Source organism: Lissotriton helveticus, chromosome 6 (assembly GCF_964261635.1).
Source record: "Lissotriton helveticus chromosome 6, aLisHel1.1, whole genome shotgun sequence".
Lineage (NCBI taxonomy): Eukaryota > Metazoa > Chordata > Amphibia > Caudata > Salamandridae > Lissotriton > Lissotriton helveticus.
This window is the reverse complement of record NC_136067.1, coordinates 308,202,199-308,224,005: the sequence shown is the minus strand read 5'-3', so window position 1 is coordinate 308,224,005 and position 21,807 is coordinate 308,202,199. Positions and strand designations below refer to the sequence as shown.

Here is a 21,807-nt window from a genome sequence, read left to right as displayed (position 1 = left end):
ACCTGGCTAAAATTGTGGAAAGAGCAATGAATGTTCAACTAGCCGAATATATCGAACAAAATAATCTCCTGGATGAGTCGCAGTTTGGATTCCGGAAACTTCATGGAACGGAGACTGCCCTCATTAAGGCCGCCGATGATATCAGAACCATTAGGGACCAAGGAGGAACAGCTATACTGGTCCTACTGGATCTCTCGGCGGCCTTCGACACGGTCAATCATACCGTCCTGATTGACCGTGTCGAAGAGATGGGCATTTGCTCAAAGGCCAAGGAGCTTCTGGCTTCATTCCTGTATAGAACACAGGCAGTGACACTGGGCGCATTTCAATCCCCTCAGCTCGCCCTCCCATGTGGCGTCCCGCAAGGCTCATCCCTAAGTCCGACACTCTTTAACATCTATGTGTCGGACTTAGCAAGGGTGATCAAGAACTACCGGATGAGCCTTACCTCCTACGCCGACGACACCCAACTGGTGATCGCAATCAAGAACAATGGTGAGGAGGTTGCGGCAAGATTCCAAGAAGGCATGCTTGCCATCAAGGAATGGATGTCTGAAAATTGCTTGCGCCTCAACTCGGAGAAAACCGAGGTAATGATCTTTGGAAATTTATCACCACAGTGGTCCACTCTTTGGTGGTCGACACCCCTCGGAGCCCCTCCAGAACCAGTGAAAAAGGTCAGGAACTTAGGCATTATATTTGACGACAATCTCAATTTTTCCAACCATGCCAACCAGGTTGCGTCGTCTGCTTTTTACAAGCTTAAGATCATTAGAAAAATCCTGCCCTATCTCCCTGAGAATGCTAGGAAAACAGTGGTGAGCTCCTTAGTACTCTCATCACTTGACTACTGTAACGGACTGTTTGTAAACGCCCAGGCACGAGTGGTGGCCAAACTGCAGCTTATACAAAATGCGGCCGCAAGGCTACTAGCTGACATTCCTAAGTTTCAGTCCACCAAGCAAGCGATAAGAAATTTCCACTGGTTAACAGTGAGAAATCGCATTAGATTCAAGACCCTGTGTCTCACCTATAAAGCCCTTAAGGGTCTTGGACCAGCATTTCTCAAACAAAAACTCTATTACTATTCACCAAAAAGATCTTTACGCTCCGAACAGAGTCACCTACTGGTAGTACCACGCACCAGGACGGTGACATGGGGCGATAGAAGCTTTACCAACGCTGCAGCCAAAATCTGGAACATGCTCCCAAAGGAAATAAAACTGTCACCCTCGCTATTTCAATTTAGAAAATTGGTAAAAACCTGGTTATTCGATCAATAATCCGCTCAGCAACAATACGTTTTAAGGCAGATACCACCTCATTCTGGGATTTTCAGCAAAATTACAGCACCAAGACACCCACGGGTATACGCCGCGCTTTATAAATTTTTAAAATAAAGAAATAAAATAAGTAGCTTGTGCAAGGTTAGAAGAGAACCCTGTGGTGCACTGGAATAATATAAGGACACATGCTGAGCTCTCACACTAACTCATTTTCGTGAAGGATGTAGCAGCATCTAAGAAGTTGATTGCTTCTGCAATGTTACAATTTTGACACACAGACATCATGTTTGAACTGCCGTTTTGTGTTTCCTTGCTAGTCTGTCTTTCTACAGTGCTTGTACAAACTCGGTGAACCCAGATCAGGGGTGGCTCTAGGCTCATGGCGGCCCTGGGCAGGGATCGTAGGTAGGGGGCCCCGGAATAGGGTGTCCGGGCGGGGCAGAGCGTGGTGGCCAGTGAAGAGAGGGGTCTGGGTGTTTGGAAGTGGAACAGAGTCGGAGGCCGCCAAATCCCTGCCAGGGGCCGCCACGCAAATATGTATCCATCCTCAGAGGATTATTATATTAAGGATATATATTGGCGTGGTGGCCCCTGGGGTTTGGTGGCCCTGTGCAGGTGCACAACTTGCACATGCCTAAGGCCGCCCCTGCCCAGATGCTGCTGACTGTGGAATTTCATTTTTGAACGGGTCCATGATCTTACAGAGAAAAAAAGTGAAGTTCAGAAGCATTACCGTTGGCTTTTTAATAGAACAAACATACAGACACACTAAAGGTACACACAGATGGGAATGCGGACGCTCCTCGCCTAGATGTCGGGGCCTCACAGGTGGCTGTCCTGCCTAGTCACTAAGCATGGTTCACACACACTGCCTAATTGCTTGCAGTAAAAGCCAAGGACAGGCAAGGCAAATGTGTGACCCAAGGTTGATTTGGCCTCAAAAAACCTCTCTTCTGTTGCCAAGCAAAACAGTACTGGGCCCACCGGTTGCAACAAGCTTCCTTGCATGCCATCACCCATTAGTTTCTCCTTCAGCACTAAATCCACCCCCCCCCTTCCCCACCCCATCACCCTCCCCAAGACCTACCCTGGTATAGCATCTAGATGCTCTATAGTTCTGTGGATTTTCGAGTTATATCCCGGGCTCATACACACAGTCACAAACACTCTTGGGAGAGAAACCATGCAGCAAAAGTTCTGTCCACTCAGTGACAACACTGGACTCGCGTTGGGCAGCGCCTGCCGCTTGCGACAAATAGCTGATCACTGTGACTAGTTTTGAAAACAGAATTCGGCAACCGCAATTCTTTTACTTTCACACCGCATGCTGCATTGGTTTTATGTTGTGGTGTGAAAGTGAAAGAATTGTGTATATCGACTTCTAGTCGGTGTATCCGCAAAAATTATCAGCTATTTGTGCGATATTCTTTGAAACGTCAGCTTAGTAGGTGTTATTAAAAGCAAATTTATCTCAATAAAAACGTGTTTTTTTCAGAGGAATCGTCTTTTAATACAAACACCCACTTATCTGGCGCTTCAAAGAATATCGCACAATATAGCAGCAAGAAAGAGCACCACGGACCTAAACATCCTGGATGGACTTAGTTAAACCTCTTAGACTAATATAAATAAACTAAAATTTTAAACACACTCACTGTCCAGTCCGTCTTAGCACCGAACACAATGAGTTTGACTTTGCCGCAGGCTCCCCTCTAGTCGTGTGTGGAGCGTGCCACAAGCATGGAAGTTATGACCTCACCTTCCTCAAGCCCTGTCCCACCCCCCTTGACTCCTGAGCCAATATAGATACTGCTCCATTGTTGTTTCTGTCCGGAAACAGCAAGAGAGCAGCGCAGGTATTGGCTGGGTCTGGGGCTGTAAACGCTCATTTGGAACCTTGGGGCTATGGCAACAATGCCCGTGCTCCTACATTACAGAGCCTGGCGAGGGTTCAAGTGCGCTTGACGGGCTTCTCAGAGCAAGGCACCCGTCTAACCTGACATGCGCACTTCACCCCAAGCAGACCCAGCATCTGCCAATCATCAAGCAGGCTTGGAGCGGAGGCTTCCGCCGCTATGACTCTCCTGTAACTTTGCCCAGGTCATGCCACGCACTGCAATAAAGATCAAAGATGGAATCAATAACAGTATTAATTAAACATTTAATATGTCGAAGAAAACGGGGGGGGGCGACGGCCCCACGCCCCAATATAGAAACAGTTGCTGGTTTCAGGGGTGACAGCAGCAGGAACATAAAGTAAGCATGGCTCTTTCTGTGGTTCCCCACTTCTTTGTTTTCGTTAGTCCCTCAGACAAAATATAATTTTTGTGGTGCATCTGATAGAGCAGGGGGTCAACCCTGTGATATCATCGTCTGCCAAAGTGTGCACTATGTCACAATGAATGCCACTGACATTTTAGTGAATAGGAGTTCATGCAGCAGTGCCGGTTTACTGAGTGTTTAACCATCAAGACACAGTAAGGGTGATGTGAGGGGAGAAGCCCATTTAAATTAACATGTTTCAGAACCCAGTATAACTTAATTTGCCGATGGATAAAAATTTACATTTAAAGGGAGAACAACTTTCTTTCTTTGCTACCCTTTTATTTTGAAAGGGTTATTCCCAGCATCATACACTATACATCCTTGATATTACTAAGCCGCGGTCATCAGATCTATGTATGGCAAAGTTTCATAAAAAGTAGTAAAGGAATACCACTTTCATCACTTTATCTTTTAAATGACTCGTTAAACAGCCATATAAAAAAACGGGGAATCCACATCTCCTGCATAATCTGATCATCTAAACTATAAAAAGTTTGGCAAAAAAAGAAGGTTAAACCACAGTCACCCACAGCCGGCACTGTGTATACCACCTTTAACCAAAGTTTGTCTGTTGAAAAAGGGAAAATAAAATAGGTGGAAATGTAAAGTAGAAAACACAGTGGCAGAGAAAAATATTAAGCAATTGAGTTTACTCTGGATCACTGCCTCTCTAACAAGCTATCTCAGATACTGCACTAAAGATAAGTGTGCTTAATTGCTTGACTCATGCAATAGTGTTTCACAATCCAATCTGATATCGAGGTAGTAACCAATTGGAGGGCACAAGATAACACGACTCTCCTGCTTTTTTAGGTCTCGCCTATGCAGCGCGCATGCGCTGCATAGGAATGAGACCTGTAGCCAAGGATTGCCTTTTTCAGGCTAAAACGTGCACGCATTCCATGGTCTTCAACGGCAATGTGTGCAAGTATGTGATTCCCTTGCGGTAGCGAGCTGTGGCAACATATGTTTGTAATTAACTTACAAACACATGGTGCCCCTGGCTCGCTCTGCATGGGAATCGCTCAGGCCTCCTCCTCTCTCCCTCCCCCCTCCCAGCAAGCTAGGGGCGTACTGTTGTGTTTTTTATGTCAGTGCCCCCGGGGCACAAGCAGGCATCCACTTCTGTCTTTTTGCTGTGATCAGCTGTAATGACAGAAGTGGATGCCTGCTTTAGCCCCGGGGGACTTGCAGGACAGCCGAGAATCTGTCCCAAAACGGCGGACTTTAAACCAATGCCACCATGCCGGAATTCACAAAGGCTTAAGGGCGGCAGGTGCTGTGCGCCTCACTATGCGACTTGAGTAGTGATTGGGGTCGTGTGTTGAGTGATTGCCGCAGTGTGTGTAGTGGGTGACAGGCGTGAGCTGTGCAGTGTCATCTCACTGGGTACCACGATTGTCCGGAGAGCGGTTGTGTTCTCTCAGTGTGTCATGGGGGGCTGCACGAGTAAATCTCTGCTGTTTCGACAAGACCTTTTTTCATATATATACAAGAATATATAAATTGTATATAGGTTGTCCATCCACTTCCACCACCTGGGATTAGGCAGCAAGCCCGGAACCGCAATTTCGTGATTTTGGATTTTGAATACTGGCTCACGTCCGGACACAGCAGAATGACTGGAGTAGAAGGTGGGGCAAGTGGAGAGGTTCGACACTGAGAGCCGGATGACTCTCTTGGCAGGGACTTTTCGTTCCTGCAAGAGGTCTCTGTCTTCACCCTTGATTGGAAACCGACATCAGGAACAGGGCACTGATGTCATCGGTGCAGTGGTGAGGATGGGAAGTGGACTGTGTTTCTGGAGGACAAGTTGCACAGTGTTTAAGGTATGAACTGCAACTATTGCCCTGTGTTCAAGGCAAAATTATGACATTGGATAAAACCTTTATATGAGCAGGTGTTAGCAAGCAAGGGCGGCACACTTCATTTACCAAAGCCGAGTAGCTTAGCTCAGGCACGGGACTGGATTAAATGTTTCCTCGCTGAAAATGTTTGTTTGATAAAAAATGATGACAATATCGGATGCTTATTTATAAAACTCAAGTTACCTACCTATTTTCGGTTTATTAGTTCAAGCACCGGGAAGAGGGGACGGAAAACATAGCAGCTCGACCATCTTTCTTGTCCCAGTACAAAAGTGTTGTGTAGTAAAATCCACACTCGAAGGTTTGTGTATAAGTATATTGAAATGTATTCCAAGTATGTAAAAGAGCAGACAGGCAGGTGAACAACGAGGATGTACCAAGCCAGCTACCTGACTCCAGGTACCAAAAGAAAACGCCTGGTAACAGGAAATGCCTGTGAGAAGTTGGCCTGGTATATGATGTTCACTATTCTAGTGAGCACCTTGCACCAGTCCAAACAACCCTTACGGTGATGGTTGTAAAGTCAACCTTATAGACCAGCTATCCTAGTGGTAGCATGGACAAAAGCAGTCTTAGGCTAAACTCAAGAGGGCATGTGAAGCCAGCTGTTTTACCATATGCAAACCTTTTAATACCAAATGAAAGGACACCACACAGGTTATATATTCAAAATATATATGTATTTATTTCTAAATAAATCCCCTTAACTCTTTATGAGCACAAGCGTATAACAAGTAACTTAATATAACATACAAAAGTTGCACAAATATGGATAGGCCCTGGTGGCCCGTAAAACCATATACTAAAATAGTGGTATAAGAACCACATCACGAACAATGGTAAGGCCTAGGGCCTTGGGAATCACTGGGGCTACACTGGACTAACAGGAGTTAGGGAGCAGGAGGTCGAAAGGATGCAGGTGCAGTGTCTGAATGCACACGCGTGCACCTATAGAAGTCAATGGGTGCGTAAAGTTAGAAAGTTAAAGATTTGGAAGTCTTCTGACTGGACTAGAACTTAACCACTTAAAACTAGGACACTAGAAGTGTAAACCTCTACAGGAGCACCACAGTACTCGCGTTACCTCACCCACAGGAAGCGGGTGCATAGGTGTCAAAGTGTGTCGGGTTTCGTCGTGGAGTTCTATGGAGCCTTGGAGAAAAGATGCTGCAGGCGACCAGGAGAGAAGAGTCCGATTAGATCCAAGGGTGGATCGAAGATGTAGAGTACCTGAAAGCAGAGGGGACAGAGTCTGGGTCACTAGTCAGTGACCAGGAAGGAACCAGGCAATGTCGGGTTGCAATCAGGTGATGTCGTGAAGCTTGTCTCCGCTGCCACGTGGACCAGGCGGTGTCGACGACAACAAGGTGCTGGGCACAGACTGTCCCACGAAGGCTCTCGCTGTCGGCGGTGTCGGATCTTGATTCGGAGTCAACAGACCTTGGCAAATGCAACCCATGCAGGAATCGAAGATGGCTTCTGGATCAGACCAGCAAAGTCTGATGGGCTTCTCCTTTTCAGGGGAGCAAGGGCCAGTCTGGAGCAACCAGACCAGCATTGAAAATTCAAAGGTTCATCGTCACAGAGGCCACTAGCCAACGGGCAAGTGACCGGACAGACTCATCAAGCAGGAAAATGCAAAAGGGCCCCACGCAGCACTCGGTGAGTGTGGAGAGGTGATCTTTGGTGCAAAGGATGCTCGGGGCTGGGGCTTCTCAATCGCCAATGCACAGCTTCGAGGGTGCCTCAGGAGCTGCACAGAAAGCACTTCGCTGGCTTTCCAAGATGGCCGGTCCCACGTCTCTCGTCGCCTCCACGGGTCTCAGCTTTGCTGTGGCTGTGGATCGGGCTGTTGGATGTCTGGAAGTCTGGTTCTTGTCGGTCTCTGTCGTTTGAGCTCCGGCGGGAGCAACAACAAAGCAAACCGTTGAGCACTTGATGGTGCCTGCTTGCACAGGGTGGTCACTCCTTGACCACAAGGGAGATTCTTCAGTCTTCTACGTCGAGTAGGATGTCGAAGGGTCCAGAGTTTCGTATCAGAGTTTCAGTCAGGATGATCTAAAGTCTAAGGACACAGCTCCTACCTTTATTCCAAATCAAGGGGCTGGATTACCTGCTAGGTCCCTCCTATGGGGGTAACCAGGAAGGGGGTGGTTACACCCCTTTACCTTTGTCCAGTTTCGCGCCAAAGCTGGAGCTGGAGTGCCCCAGCACCGGTTTGAACTGGCCTATGCATGGGACACCTTGTGCGCCCCAGGCAGTGTCTAGTTTCATTCAGCCCCCCCTGCCCCAATCCACTATCTCCTGTCTGGGGTGGTGCTAGCACCTCCCTGTGTTAGGAAACCTATTGTCCAAGCCTCCCTCGCTGGAAGGGCTCCCAGCAGCAGGAGGTCAGACTTGTGTCTGTGGCAGCAGCATCCATTTTGTGATGCTATGGCTCTGGTTAACTTTAACTGGGATTAAGGAAAGTAACATGTCTTCTCCCTCTAGAAGGGTGGAATGCTACCCCCGTCACCAGAACTGGCGAGGGGGTAGTATTCCAAAGCGTATGACACCATACACGACATGTTTTGATACAGCCAAACCAAAGTTAGCAATAACCACGAGGATTATAATGCACTTAAGAGTATATGGTATGGCAATATCCTAGAACAGCTATAAGGACATGGTTCCGAAAGCTGCAGACAGGCTCAGATCATGCTAGAGCACCATCTCACATAAAACCAAGCACTCTGCCTCCAGGATTGTTAAGGCCTGCCATAGGAGTGACTTATAGGTGCATATGTGTCTAGATATAAGGTTAGATATAGGAATATTATACCTAAGCAAGGGGTGATTACACGACCTTGCCCCAGCTGAGTGATCAGCCCGTTGTGTCAGTTTGGATGGCCAGTCAGGGGTGGCAAAAGATATGCTGCAGCCCCTGGTAGGCCTTGGGTGCACCTATGCCCTGGGTACCTATAGTACACTATACAGGGGCTGATAAGGTGACTCAATATCCAATTAGTTATGTACCTAGGGTACATGGAGTCCATTTTACAGAGAGAGCAGCTAGCCTGGGGCCCTGATTAGCAGGATCCCAGGCCAACTAAGTCGAAAACCAGCTAAACACAAGGCAAAAAATCTGGGGTAACCATAGTCAGGTATCCACCTTCCTACAATGCCGACCTAAAAATTACTGAACATACCTAGGTTTGAGCCGGTGGCATCTAAACTCAGAAGTCTACATTGGCTACCGGTTGAGAAAAGAATCCAATTTAAGCTAGCATGCCTGGCATATAAATCTATGCAAGGTTCAGTCCCGCATTTTTTTTTAAACAAACATGGCACCGTACATCCCACCCGGGACGCTAAGATGCAGCAGTGCTAACCTCCTTTGTACGCTCCGATTTAAACAACTAAGATGGGGGGGGGGGGATTTCTACTGCACTCAGCGATAACCTGGAACAAACTTCCAACAGAAATAAAAAACAGCTCATCTCTGCTAGCTTTTAGAAAGAGCATAAAGACCTGGCTCTTCTCTGGGTAGCTTGGCCCAGATGTACGCAAAACGCTCCCCCCCCCCCGTTCAAACAGTCTCAGTCATTTCAGCGCCAAGACGCCCTCGGGCATTCGTGCGCTCTACAAATCCGATAATCAAATCAAATCAACGTACTCAAGCAAAAACCTACAAGTGAACTACTTGCAGGACATTAGCTACAAGCATGGTTGCTTTGGACCACTGTCTAGTCTATAATGAGGAAAGTGTGGGCAGGAGCTGAAATAGTAACTCGCAAAACGTAATCCCAATTCCCTCCAACCCGAAGGCCGCCATGCCACCCATCAAGCACTGCTGGTCCAAGTAGAGCCATCCATGCCTACGCGAACACAGGCCTGGGCTCATCCAAGCAGCAGCCGCGGACTTCTTAACCTGGCCAGTAGGCCATTACAAAGCACAACACTATTAAAAGGAAACATATAAGAGGCAGGTATCACCAAAGACTCCAGCTCACCCAATCAGCGATCGACATTGCGCCCACAGGAAGATCCACTTTTGCCAAAAGACATGGCAGAGTGTTGCTGATTCCAGAGGTTCAAATAAAGTACACTGACGACTGCCAAGGGCCAGGGTGAGATCCAATGGAATGCAGCCCTTTATTGCGTCACAAATGGTGCTCATATAGAGCATTCTGTTCATGGATCCTAGCTTCCGTCTATGGTTGCTGTGAGATTTGCTGCTAGGATACAGGCTTTCACCCCAAGAACGGTGATGCATTTTGCATTCTAGATTTCCTGGCCCTATGGTTCCATAAGAGGCTGGCATCCTCCCCCTCCCCAGTCAGAATTTAGGGGGCTGCATTTCTTGTTTTATTTTACCAAGCTTTTCGTTCTCTCGCACCCTTGTTTCCCTGAGCGCACAGCTATTTTGGTTTCTTTTTAAAATCTGTTCGCGGGGGTGGCCAAGCATGGGGTTTTGCTATGGTCACAATTAACTAGTTGACGTAGTAAATTAAAATCAAGTACCCCTGCTGCGGCCACCGGCGGGGAATGTCCGGTTCCTAAATAAATGTCAAAAATTGAAGCTGAGCTCATGCCCGGCCTCCCCGGGGCAGGTGAATGAACGGACTAGTTGTGTCTACAATAAAGAACAAGCATTGGAAATGCAATAGGTCTCGCAGCATTAGAGTTAGTGCTTTTAGAATTGTTTATGGGTTTTTTTTTTAAATCTTTAGCATTTTTGTTTCCTGTAGGCAATGCTAAAGAATTACAAAGAAAAAAAGCCATAAACAAATCTAAAAGCTCTAACTCAAATGCTCCGAGACCTATTGCACTGTGTGAGGGTGAGGGGTTGAGGGTGAGTGAGGGTGAGGGTGAGTGAGGGTGAGTGAGAGTGAGGGTGAGTGAGAGTGAGGGTGAGTGAGGGTGAGTGAGGGTGAGGGTGGGTGAGGGTGAGTGAGGGGTTGAGGGTGAGTGAGAGTGAGGGTGAGTGAGGGTGAGGGTGAGTGAGGGTGAGTGAGGGTGAGTGAGGGTGAGTGAGGGTGAGGGTGAGTGAGGGTGAGTGTGAGTTAGGGTGAGGGGTTGAGGGTGGTTGAGGGTGAGGGGTTGAGGGTGAGTGAGGGTGAGTGAGGGTGAGGGGTTGAGGGTGAGTGAGAGTGAAAATGCAATAGGTCTCGCAATAGAAGAGTTTAACATTTTCCGTTTTGCAAATGGGCGAGTGGCGTTGCGTGGGCGAGTGGCGTTGCGTGGGCGAGTGGCGTTGCGTGGGCGAGTGGCGTTGCGTGGGCGAGTGGCGTTGCGTGGGCGAGTGGCGTTGCGTGGGCGAGTGGCGTTGCGTGGGCGAGTGGCGTTGCGTGTGCGAGTGGCGTTGCGTGTGCGAGTGGCGTTGCGTGTGCGAGTGGCGTTGCGTGTGTGGGACTCGCCTTTGGGACCTTATACGTGTTTAGTTATCCAGCACAATATCCTTGGTGCAACAACATCAAGTGTTGCATGGCTAAACACTTATAAGGTCCCAAAGGCGAGACCTATTGGCACAGCCAACAGGTCTCGTCTTTGGGACCTTATAAATGTTTAGTCAGGGGTACTGACTTTGCTAATGTGCTTAGGTTATATTGTACAGTAGAGTGGCTTGTGTACAGCATGTTCCAAAGTTATAAAAAAATAAAAATGTTATAAGTATTTTTGTTACCTTATCTACAATTAAGATGTTATTACGTATAAGTGAACGACCTTATTAAAAAAAGAAATTGAAAGATGGATTTTTTTTTTAAGGTTTTGTTTTGGGCGAAGGAGAGATATAAACAACAGGATGGTAGAGGTTGGGGAATAGTGCTTGAATTATAATACACGTAGCAGATGGATATAGGGGAGAATTAAGAGAAGCCAGAATGGAATAGATAAATAACATAATACTTAATGTCCCTTGTCTCCTCCCTGGTGCTTTTAAAAGGGTCCTGGGTTATCTAAGCATTATCCTACCAAAATGCGAAAACAATATCAGTTCAAAACAAAAGGCCGTAGTTACTAGCGCTACGAGGCAATACCAATCACAGAAGTGTGTTTTATAAAAACTGAGTAACATAGCAAGCAGTGCACTTTCACCGCGCCTCTACTCCCTTTGTGCCATTAGCATTCTAAGTGCTACACAAACAACATGAAAATGACAAAATCAGGATAAAATGAGAGGCCAGTGGCAGAATTCGCACCGCAAAGACAAAATAATAAATCAAGTAGTGTAGTTTCATTCCTTACCTATGCCCTCAGCACCTCGAACAGGACTATGAGCATTCTAAGCGCTACAATAGGCTGTCATCACATGGCAGGCAGCAAAGCTCAGCAGCACTGCCAGAAGCAGGACGAGCCCGGCTTTCAGCTCTATCCCTGAAGTCTGTGTGCTTCGAGTGAAACGCTCTGTAACTCCTCCTGAGGTAGTGCCAAGTTTCTGCCAAGAGCCTCTGCTCCTACCGAGCTGGTTGCAGGCGCCGCGGACCACTTTTATTCACTCGGAGAAGTCGAGGCATATGGGGTCAAAGAACAGAGGAAAGCATCTCCTTCTGAGCTCCAGGCCTGTCCCCTCAAGGCTGCCGGGTATTTCGAGGGGGGCGGGGGGGATTGCCGCTATAAGAATATATTTTCTGCGAGCGCACAACAAATGCCCTGTGTGTCTTTGAGTTAAGGGGGGCGGGCGGGGGGGGCGTTTGGGGGCTTGTAAGTACTTGAGCAAAAGCAGCCAAAGAAAGGGAGAGGTCGGAATGTGTGGGGTAGAGAGGGTTTATAGAGAAGGGGCCCTGTCCGAGATGACCAGACATGGTAGAAGAAGACAAGCCACACAGATATACATATACACACTCACAAATCGCACTTGTGAACATACAAACACCCGAGATATACAGACATTACACTTGTGCAAATACAAACACTGCAGATATATACACTCTTAAATCACACGCATTCAAATACAATCACAAGCATCATAGATATACATATTCTCAAATCGCACACGTGCACATACAAACACAAGCACCCCAGATCCACTCAAATTATATGTGCAATCACAAACACCAAATGCACACAAAGTAAGGAACTGCATATCCCCGAAGCAATTGTGAAAATAAGAAACTACCAGCGGACCTATATGCACACACCTATTAAACAAGGGTAAGCTGGACAGAGCAAGGAGAGAGGTAACAGCGGGCAGAGGACAGGAGGAACACAGAGAGCATGACGGGCTGTAGCTCTATGGAAGAAGGAAGACAATGGTTCAGACATTGGGGGATTGTGGGGAGAAGCACTGGTAATGTTTAGGGCAAAGAGATGTATTTAAAGGAGACTAGGGAGCAAGAGGTAAAGCAGGGAGGGACAGGAAGCATTACCTTGTGTTTGCTGCTTGGTAACTGTTCAGTGAAGACGAATCACTGTATTGTGAACTGAAAAGGTGGGAACCGCGGCCCCCTTGGACAGTTAAATGAAATGCTTTTAACCCGTGCTGCAGGTTCACCTGAAAGAACTCGGAAAGATGCAATCTAAACAAGCCTTTCACCGTAACACGGCGGGCATGCAAATGCTGGTGGAAAGCCAAAGCGGGAGGGAGAAGTTCACTGAAGAGCAAAGCCGCCATTGCTAATCAAAAAAAGCTCTCGGCATTGCGTGGCGGGAGGGGGCGGGGGGAACGTCGAGGGCAGGCAGGATGACTCAGGGGAGGGGGCGGAGCGGGGCAGAGCGGCATGTAGGTGTGAAGAAGCCGGGCCTTTGAAGTGAAGCTAAGCTTCACTTCAAAGGTGTCGGAGGAATGCGGGCGGCTGTGCACGCGCTTTTAAGCTCAATGCACATGCGCATTGAGCTTAAAAGTCACGGGCACTGCAAGGAATCGCCACGATTCCTTGCAAGTTAGATAAAGTGTGGATGAGCCCCTATAGTCTCGCTTGCTCGATGCGCATGCGCATCGACAGGCGAGACCTAAAAAGACACTGAAAGCACGGTAACCCCAGCTCCCTATGTATCCCTTGCCTGCTAAAGTGCTTCCGGTGTGAGGCACGCATGCAGGCCCTGGCCGGTTGCCTGTACCTTATCTTTGGTCACCGGACTTACACTGCAAGCACTCCCAGTAATCCCCATAACCCGCATGTCAGAGAAGTGCAGACAAGGAGAGCTGCATGCAGTTTAAGGTGAGAAATGCTTGCATTTGTAGAATATGTGAGCCTGTTTTTTTATAAGTGTGTTATCCTGCAGGGTGACAACATGGGCAGAGAGTTTGGAATTAAAAGTCCACTTGCTACGAAACTACTAATTTCTTTCTGCCTCAAATTATGTCTGAAAACCACAGCGCTACTGCTGAAGAGCTATAGGTTCCTAGTAAAGATGGTTTATTTTAGAAAGTTAACCGACATTTCATTGAAAGAAAGTGTTGCTCTTTTAATAATCGCACACATGCCGATGTGCTTGCAGCAAGTATGTTGCTTACGTTCATGCATTCTCGTGGTGTCCTGATTCCTGCTGGGGATGGCATATCAGAATAGTCCGTTTCAGTTTGGCCTTATGTTAATTTGTTATCACCTGTTTGAATTCTTGATCTTCACTTTTAGAGAAACACGGGTGCTCCAGTGAAACAGTGCCAGTGTACGTGAGCCACAGATTTCAAAACGAGCAAGGGCTTCACATTATTAGGACACATTGCTGATTTAAATATTGCACTTTCATTTATTATCATGGGCAAAACCAGTGCATTTATTTTAATTACTCTACAAACAGTGGACATGCCTTTTAATAAACTGTGCAATCATTCCCAGGGCATTTCAGCTGCAAACTAAAACCAACCAGTAAAAACATGACATTCTATCTAGTTTCAAAGGCCTTGTTTCGTACGTGGCACTTCCGTACCACACTGAGCACGGATGTCTTACTTGTGTGCATCTGTCCGGTGTGCACGGAACCCTCAGGGAATGGAGTTGTGTCCAGTTGGGAAGTTGGGGAACTCAATCTTGACCGTATGTACATATGGACTTTAACATGTTGGCCGGAGGGCTAATTCCCCCGCTGTGCTGGGGGGCGGGGGGGGTGCGCACAGCGCCCAGGTGCTCGTGACGAGCTCAGCTCGTCATGAGCCACGGTGGCCGTGTGCTCATGACGAGCTGAGCTCGTCACGGCCAGCCGTGGTCGGCAGTAGGAGTTCCTGCAGGGCGATGACGTGGGGAGGGGCAGGGTGTGGGATAGTAATGTATGGACTACGGAGTTTAACAGGTAAGTAAACATATAAATAAATAAAACAAATTTTGTTGCGCGCACTACATCACCAAATGCGATGCAGTGCACGCAACGAAATTCATTTTATTTATTTATATGTTTACTTACCTGTTAAAGTCCGTGATCCATACATTACTACCCCCAACCCTCTCCCTCTCCCCCTCCCCACGTCACCGCCCTGCAGGAACTCCTACTGCCGACTGCGGCTGGTCACGGCCACACCCGTTTTCATAGAACGTTCAGCACAGCGGGGGAATTAGCCCCGCATGCGAGCGTTCTGACCGTTATGACGAGCTCAGCTCGTCATGAGCACACGAGCACCGTGGCTCATGAGGAGCTCAGCTCGTCATGAGCGTCCAACAGGTTAATAGTACTAATTGATTCCTTTAGAATGTAAGTGCCAATCTTTTGCATCCAGTAGGTATTTTTTTTTATATTTAATTGCATGTGTGTTTGCATATCTACGCAGAATATTAATAAAGTACTGCCTCCGAAAGATATGTTTGTTTAATATTATGGTCATGCAATTGTTTTACAGTACAATGAGCTTACCAGGGCACTAGGTTAGTACCCTTCCATTTCAGCTCCTTTGCAGCAGTTTCAAGATCTTAAACTTGTTTGTGCTCAAATCAGTGTAATTTCTGATATTTAATGGTTTCCATTTAGTTCATTACTTGATTTTTCTCCCAAGAAAGTTTGTAACTCACATTCGTTGAATGTCACTCTTAAGTACACTGAAACTTTGAAAGTGTCACACATAAGCTATCTGGAAGCTTGGCAGCTATGTATATTAACACAAATAAGGTTCTTACGGTGCAGTCGTAGGTATGACTATCTCCCCCAACCAAGCCCATCATCCACCAGTCTACCATTAACATCTAAGACCTGTTTAATTATCCTTGCAGACACAGTGACGTATGGCCTTTAACACTTCACCCTAACTAGTTGTTTATAAGCCAGCTATTTTATTGGTAACTGACTCAGTCCCAGCCTTATCGGCCCTTTCTCAACCCAACGTGCAGAAGCCACAGGAATTTCCCTTTAATATTGGTATTGAAATTACGGTGGTTTAGAAACTTTATCAAAATATTTACAGTAAGTTTACATGTATTTGCAAGCCTGCTAGTCAGCATTTGATGCACTATTGTTTTTTGTTTACATTGTGCCATTAACACATAATTCGACTCCATACCACATGCACCCATCACGCTCCATACCTAAACACATAAGTAAAAGACATTGTAATTTACAGTGCCAATAGCTCTAACTCTCGCAAATGCGAGACCTATTGCATTGCAAATGCTTGTTTTTTTGTAGTTTATATATAGCACGGAATCGAGCTGATAGTATTGGAGGGCTTTATAGGAACACCAGTTACATTACACAAGGGCACATTTTTTTGTTGTGGGCACGGGGAGATTGAGTGATGTGTTCATAATCATAGGATGTTGTGCCAATGCCGAGACTCGAACCCCGTTCCCCGGTTCCAAACTGGGCAGCTCTGGTCGTTATGCCACACCCTCTCCCCCATCATCACCGATTTCTGATTGTCAATCCCTCCACCCAGTCAAAGGCCTCGAAAATCTCTTGTGTGGCAAACTACAGACACAACAGCAGACAGTATCCTAAAGTGTTACTACAGATGCAGCTAATCTCAAAAATTGGTTGCTTGCAGCGCCAGGAAGCCTCTTTTCGAGTCGGTGAGATGTCCCCTTACACTGCCCCGCCCCCCACACACTTCCCCCCCATCCACCCCGGTATATATATGGTGATTACTAGGTAACAACAATAGCAAGTTAATTGGCATATATGACATTTTCTATAGTGTGGTTCAGTCCGCAAGGCTTGGTAACACACACACTCTCCCTCTCTCTCTCACTCTCTCTCTCTCTCTCACACACACTCTCTCTCCCACTCACACACATACAAACACACTTTTTTAGTTCAATTTTTCATTCACAGCATACAGCTAGAGGGCGTTGTTCATTGCTCAAGCTCGTCACATTCTCAGTTTAGCTTACAAAACATGCAACCGATTGCAACCTCCCTTTACATAACTCATGTACCAACACTTCCGACTGTTTAAATGTGTGATTTCCTGCATCTCATAATAAGAGTAACCCTTAATTAACCAAAAGGTCTAAAGTCACTAACGGGGGAGGGTCAGTCTATGGTACCAAGAAGAGACCTCGCTGTGGTCTCTCACTACTTTCATCTTTCCTTCCTGAGATAAGGCGTGGGCTCCGATAAGCGTAGAGATAGAAGTAATTCCAGGGAAGTACTTGTATATACCATGTGTACTTTTACATATGAAGCAGTTGGGGGAACGTGTGGAAATGTTGGCTTTCATGTGTCGTTGCGTCTCTCTGAGATGTCACAAGGCCTCACAGTCGTGAAAGAAAGGGCCCTGTGAAAAAAGTTCTTGGGCGCGAGAGGCATTATTATTTTGTTTTTTTACTTGGCTATACTCGGTGTCAGTGGGTTGTTTTTGTATCGTCAGTGAGACAGACGAGACGTTATATTTGACAGAAAGTTATCCATTTGTAAAAAAAATTAGAAAGCTACAAATATTGTACAAAACGCCGTCTTTCCACGGGGTATTCACAAGGCACTTATGTGGGCTGCAAGTAAAACAACGAAGTAAGGAGCGTGTATTAAACATAGCCATAGGGTGAGTGAAGCCTTCTGTGTGCAGATACAAGACCACCCAGGAGACCGCCCCCAGGACTGCACTTCACCCTGGAATCCACCAGGCCCTCCTCCAGGTGACCCCAGACAGCTTCCCTCCCTACTGTGAATGTTTGTGCAGTCAATCCTGCAACCCCGTGCCCGTCAGAGTGGTAAGCGAGGTGTTTGATCTCTCCTCACAGGCCTGGCACACTGTACATAATCCTGCTGTGTGAGGCCGGGGGAGGGGGGAATAACACCTTCAGGAGCCTTGATTAGAATGCGAGGCTCGCCCCTGACAAGTTAAGCCCACACGCTCTGGGGTGAACTTGGCTTCAAAAGTTTGCTGGAAGCTGAAGAAATGTGGGCTGTCGCTCTCGCGCTGACACAGGCAAATAAACATTCCCGCCATAGGAAGGTTTATCCAAAGAGAAAAAAAACAGCCGCGCCAACGGGGGCAAAGTGCAATACATCCCATCACCGTGGCAGCTAAGAGTAGCCACAAAAGACTATTTATTTTACTTACCGTAGTGATTGATGGAGTTTATGAGTCTCACCCCGACCTGGGCGTGATTGTTCGTCATCAGCACGATATCAAAGAGCTCCTCGCTGTCCGGGTAGAGCTCGCGCAGCCTGGCGTTCACCTCCTCCACGGCCTGCAGGTAGAAGATACGAGGATGAGTAAATAAACAGGCAGCCATGCGGTACCCTCTGCACAGAGGGGAGAAAGGAACGCACAGACAGCTGAAACTGTAACCATGGTTTCTGTGGGAAATCTGCCAGCAGTAAAACAATTGGTGCCACACACATGCCCGGCATTTTCGCTTCTTTCGTTTCTCTGGTTCTCCTAGCTACTGTGCTTGCCTTGACTTGCTGCTCAATGGACATGTTTGTACAAGATACATATTTTTTTCAAACGACGAAAGTATTCCGCCTTGTCCCTGGACATGCATGGAAGCGTATGTGAGCACAGAAAAAAAGAGCAACCTGTCAACATACAGCATGAGAGAAAATGAACCCTCACCCTCTGACATTATCTTGCCAGTAATCGAGTACCTAAAATTACGTCTGCGCTTTCTTAAATGAATTTTTGGAAAAATGCCGGGCCAGCTTTTTGGAACAGCTTTCAGCTGAATTGAATTTGCACCTCTTTCTCACCCTGGAAGCAGGGCTCGAATCGGGGTACCACGCGGGTGGACGGCGTCCCCCCACTTATGTTACCGGGGGTACGCCGTCCACCCTGCTAAACAGCTGGACTTCACTCTTTGGCCTCTCTGGGACGAGGAGCTCGGAGCTCACAGCACGCTGCTCACGCGCCGACTTCTCAGAAGCAATCGCATCAAAGGGATGAGCGAGGGGAGGCAATGAGCCCGATGGTGCAAGCCACCTTTCGTGATGTCACTTCCTGTTGTGACGTCACTTCCGGTGACAGCGTCCCCCCCACTTCGTTTTTTAGGACTTGTGACCTGCCTGGAAGTGGTCGGACATGTACTGGTTTAAATCCCACTTCCAGGGTTGAAAGAGGAACGGATACCACTGAACTTCAAGAGGAAGTAAAGGCAGGGGTTCATTCATGAGAAAAATGATTTTCCCTGTGGGAAAAATCAATCAAAAAAAAATGTGAGCATGGTCAGCAAGGCTGCTTTCCTCAAACGTAAACAGAGTGTACAATACCGCATTGCAGAAACTGCAACTTGTAAAAACTATCATTTTCAATGCAATAGGTCTCGCATTTGCGAGTGTTTAAGCTATTGGCATTGTAAATGACAATACCTTTTATTTATGTGCTTTTTAAAGCAACATATATGTAAAGGCATTGACATTTTTAATCCCAATATCTCAAACTCTCGCAAATGCGAGACTCCTCTAATGGTGGCTGCGCTCATTTCTTTAGATGCTGCTCGCCGTATGCAGGTTACAAGGAGCAGCGTCTAAAGAAAGCGGTGGGCCAACATTATAGTGAAAGTGCGTATTGTGCGCTTTCACCCAGAGTGAAAAAAAATTATAATCATTTAAAGTGAAAGCGGCCCGCGCTGTTAATTAAATATATAAGCGCGGCCGCTAAAGTGGAAGTGGTACGCACTGTAAATTAAATAATTAAATAAGCGCGTCTGCTAAACTGGAAGCGGCCCGCCCTGTAAATAAATAATTAAATAAACACGGCCACTATAGTTAAAGCAGACCATGCTGTAATTTAAAAACAAATAATATAAAAGCAGGCTGCCTGTTGCGATGTCGTGGGTGAAATAGAGGAAGATTATTAAAGAAAATAGTGCTCAGCGATTTATAAAGCATACCGTGTAACAACACAAGTAACATGTCCAGTCCTTATGGGAGGTTACAAATGCAGACGAGGCGGTACGGAGGGACTACTAAGCCTATTCACAAATGAAAAGCAAGGATTTTGCAAGGATAGTGACAGGAGCCAATTGAAATGATAGGCGGGAAATGGGCATTCTATGCCGTACCTCAATACAGCATGCCTCACAGAGCAGCGCAGGCGCTGCCCAGGCTCGACGTAATGACATTGCCTTTAGTGTACCTACAAACCTGTGATTGGCGCAGCTTTCCAGTTGTACTTCTGTCAATGGTTGAGAGTTTCAAAAATTAGTAAACCTTAACCTGTTTATAGGAGTACTTTTATGGATGCAGATTTACTACTCTCTTGAGGTGAGTCACATATCTACACAGTCGTACATAAGTTTTTCATAACTCTTATTTCTGATCTTCTACTTGGAATGCTTAACTACGTCAGAAAAAAATGAGGGTCTTTTTAAGTCTGGGGCAACAATTGGGTACAAACTCTCCCCTACTCATAAAAAAAATGAATTTTTTGAAAGTTTAGCACCCAATTTATTTATTTATTGTTGCACATATGGAGAATAGGCTACAAAGGAGTTATATAGGCCTGTGTGAGGACGTTATTTCTATGGTAACACTTGCCACAAACTAAATGCTGGTGATATGTGCACGTGCAAATCACAAATCAGCACAATGTGCCCGCAGCTTTGGACTGCGTTGCTGCCACTAATAGTATAAATATAATTTGCACTGTTTTTGTGCTTTTTCCAAGGATCTTATTGACTCTGGAAAAGTTTGTTGTGTTTTTAATACGACTGTGAGCAGGTTGAGGACATTAGAGCACTGACTTTCATACAATGAGGTGTGCATCAAGTCATTTTTGAAATTGGGAAGCACACCTAAATACTTTAAGACACTCTGGCGGGACATATTGTTTGTTTCACACGATGATGTTACCCACCTCATAGTACTAAGAAAAAAATGACTTCCACGCTCATATCACATAACAGTAATACTCCATTGAATGCAAAGTGTTCTCTCCTAACATAACACAGTATCTGGCCTAGAAGTCAGAGTCAGAAACATTTTGTGCACAAAGTTACATTTAGATTGAAGTCTCTAAACTTTTCTACAAAAAGAGATGCTTATATCCAATGAAAATCGTCCCGAGCTGGTGGCCACCATATGCAAGATTACGAGCAGTGATCCTCTTAGTTCATCAGTCATGGTTACCAGCAGTAATGTAGAGGCTTTGTCAACATGGCGTGGTCCTACGTAGGTAATACACAACAGCCCTATGTGCATTGTTTCCAGGCCACCAGATAGTGACAACAGTAACAAGTCTCTCCTACGCTGCATGATGTATTGCTCAAATATCAGCTTTTAAATATATTTTCGAAATTCAACAATTTTTCTCCAAAGATCAGCTTATGAGTTCATAAAATACACAAATTTATGTCTGGAATCCATGCTTTTCAATTCTGGTACAGTATTAATTCAACCAATCAAATGCTACGTATGTCTTAGGCTGGACTGCACAGAGGAGAGTCACTTCTAGGTAGCTGCAGAGCTACCATTAGCTCACAGCTACTCGCCGAAGGCTCCTGATGTAAGTGGACAAAACAGCAGTTTCCGAAGGCAAAATCTCCAGCCAGAAAATGGCTCCATTTGCAGGTTTAGGGGCTAGCATTGCTGAATTGCTGTATGGTTTGTTTCACAAAATGAACCCCCTGACAAGCATTTTTCAAAGAGAATGAGCACAAAGTGCCCATTATTTAGGCATTCCTGAGAAGAATGTAGAGCTCCAGGCTCCCATTCACACTCAAACCTTTCACTGCGTGCACCGTTTACAACACCTGTGTCTCTCTACAAAATATTTAACATTTTTAAAAACATTTTCTTTACAGCCCTTAAGCGGTCCCACGCTCACCTGCCCAGTGTGATAAACCACAACATGAGAACCTTACCAGGGAAAAAAAATGCACAAGAAAGCTTGTATTTGTTCTCTTTCAAATAACTGAAGGCGAGTAGTGGTGCTACGTTCCGTGTAAAAATGAAGAATTTATTAAACTTTTTTCTTCAGATGTTGAATTGAGACAATGTTTTTAAAATAATGTTTTATAGTGATTCTCTACAGGATTTTT

At 46.2% G+C, this 21,807-nt stretch overlaps 1 protein-coding gene across 1 annotated transcript in view; it reads right to left on the bottom strand.

Moving 5' to 3' along the window:
* Positions 1 to 21,807, bottom strand: part of NT5C1B (5'-nucleotidase, cytosolic IB) — a 143,533-nt gene that overhangs the window by 38,417 nt on the left and 83,309 nt on the right. The window contains exon 3 of the mRNA XM_078647751.1: positions 17,889 to 18,018. Within this exon, the coding sequence (XP_078503877.1) occupies positions 17,889 to 18,018 (130 nt within the window). The remainder of the gene's footprint in view (positions 1 to 17,888; positions 18,019 to 21,807) is intronic.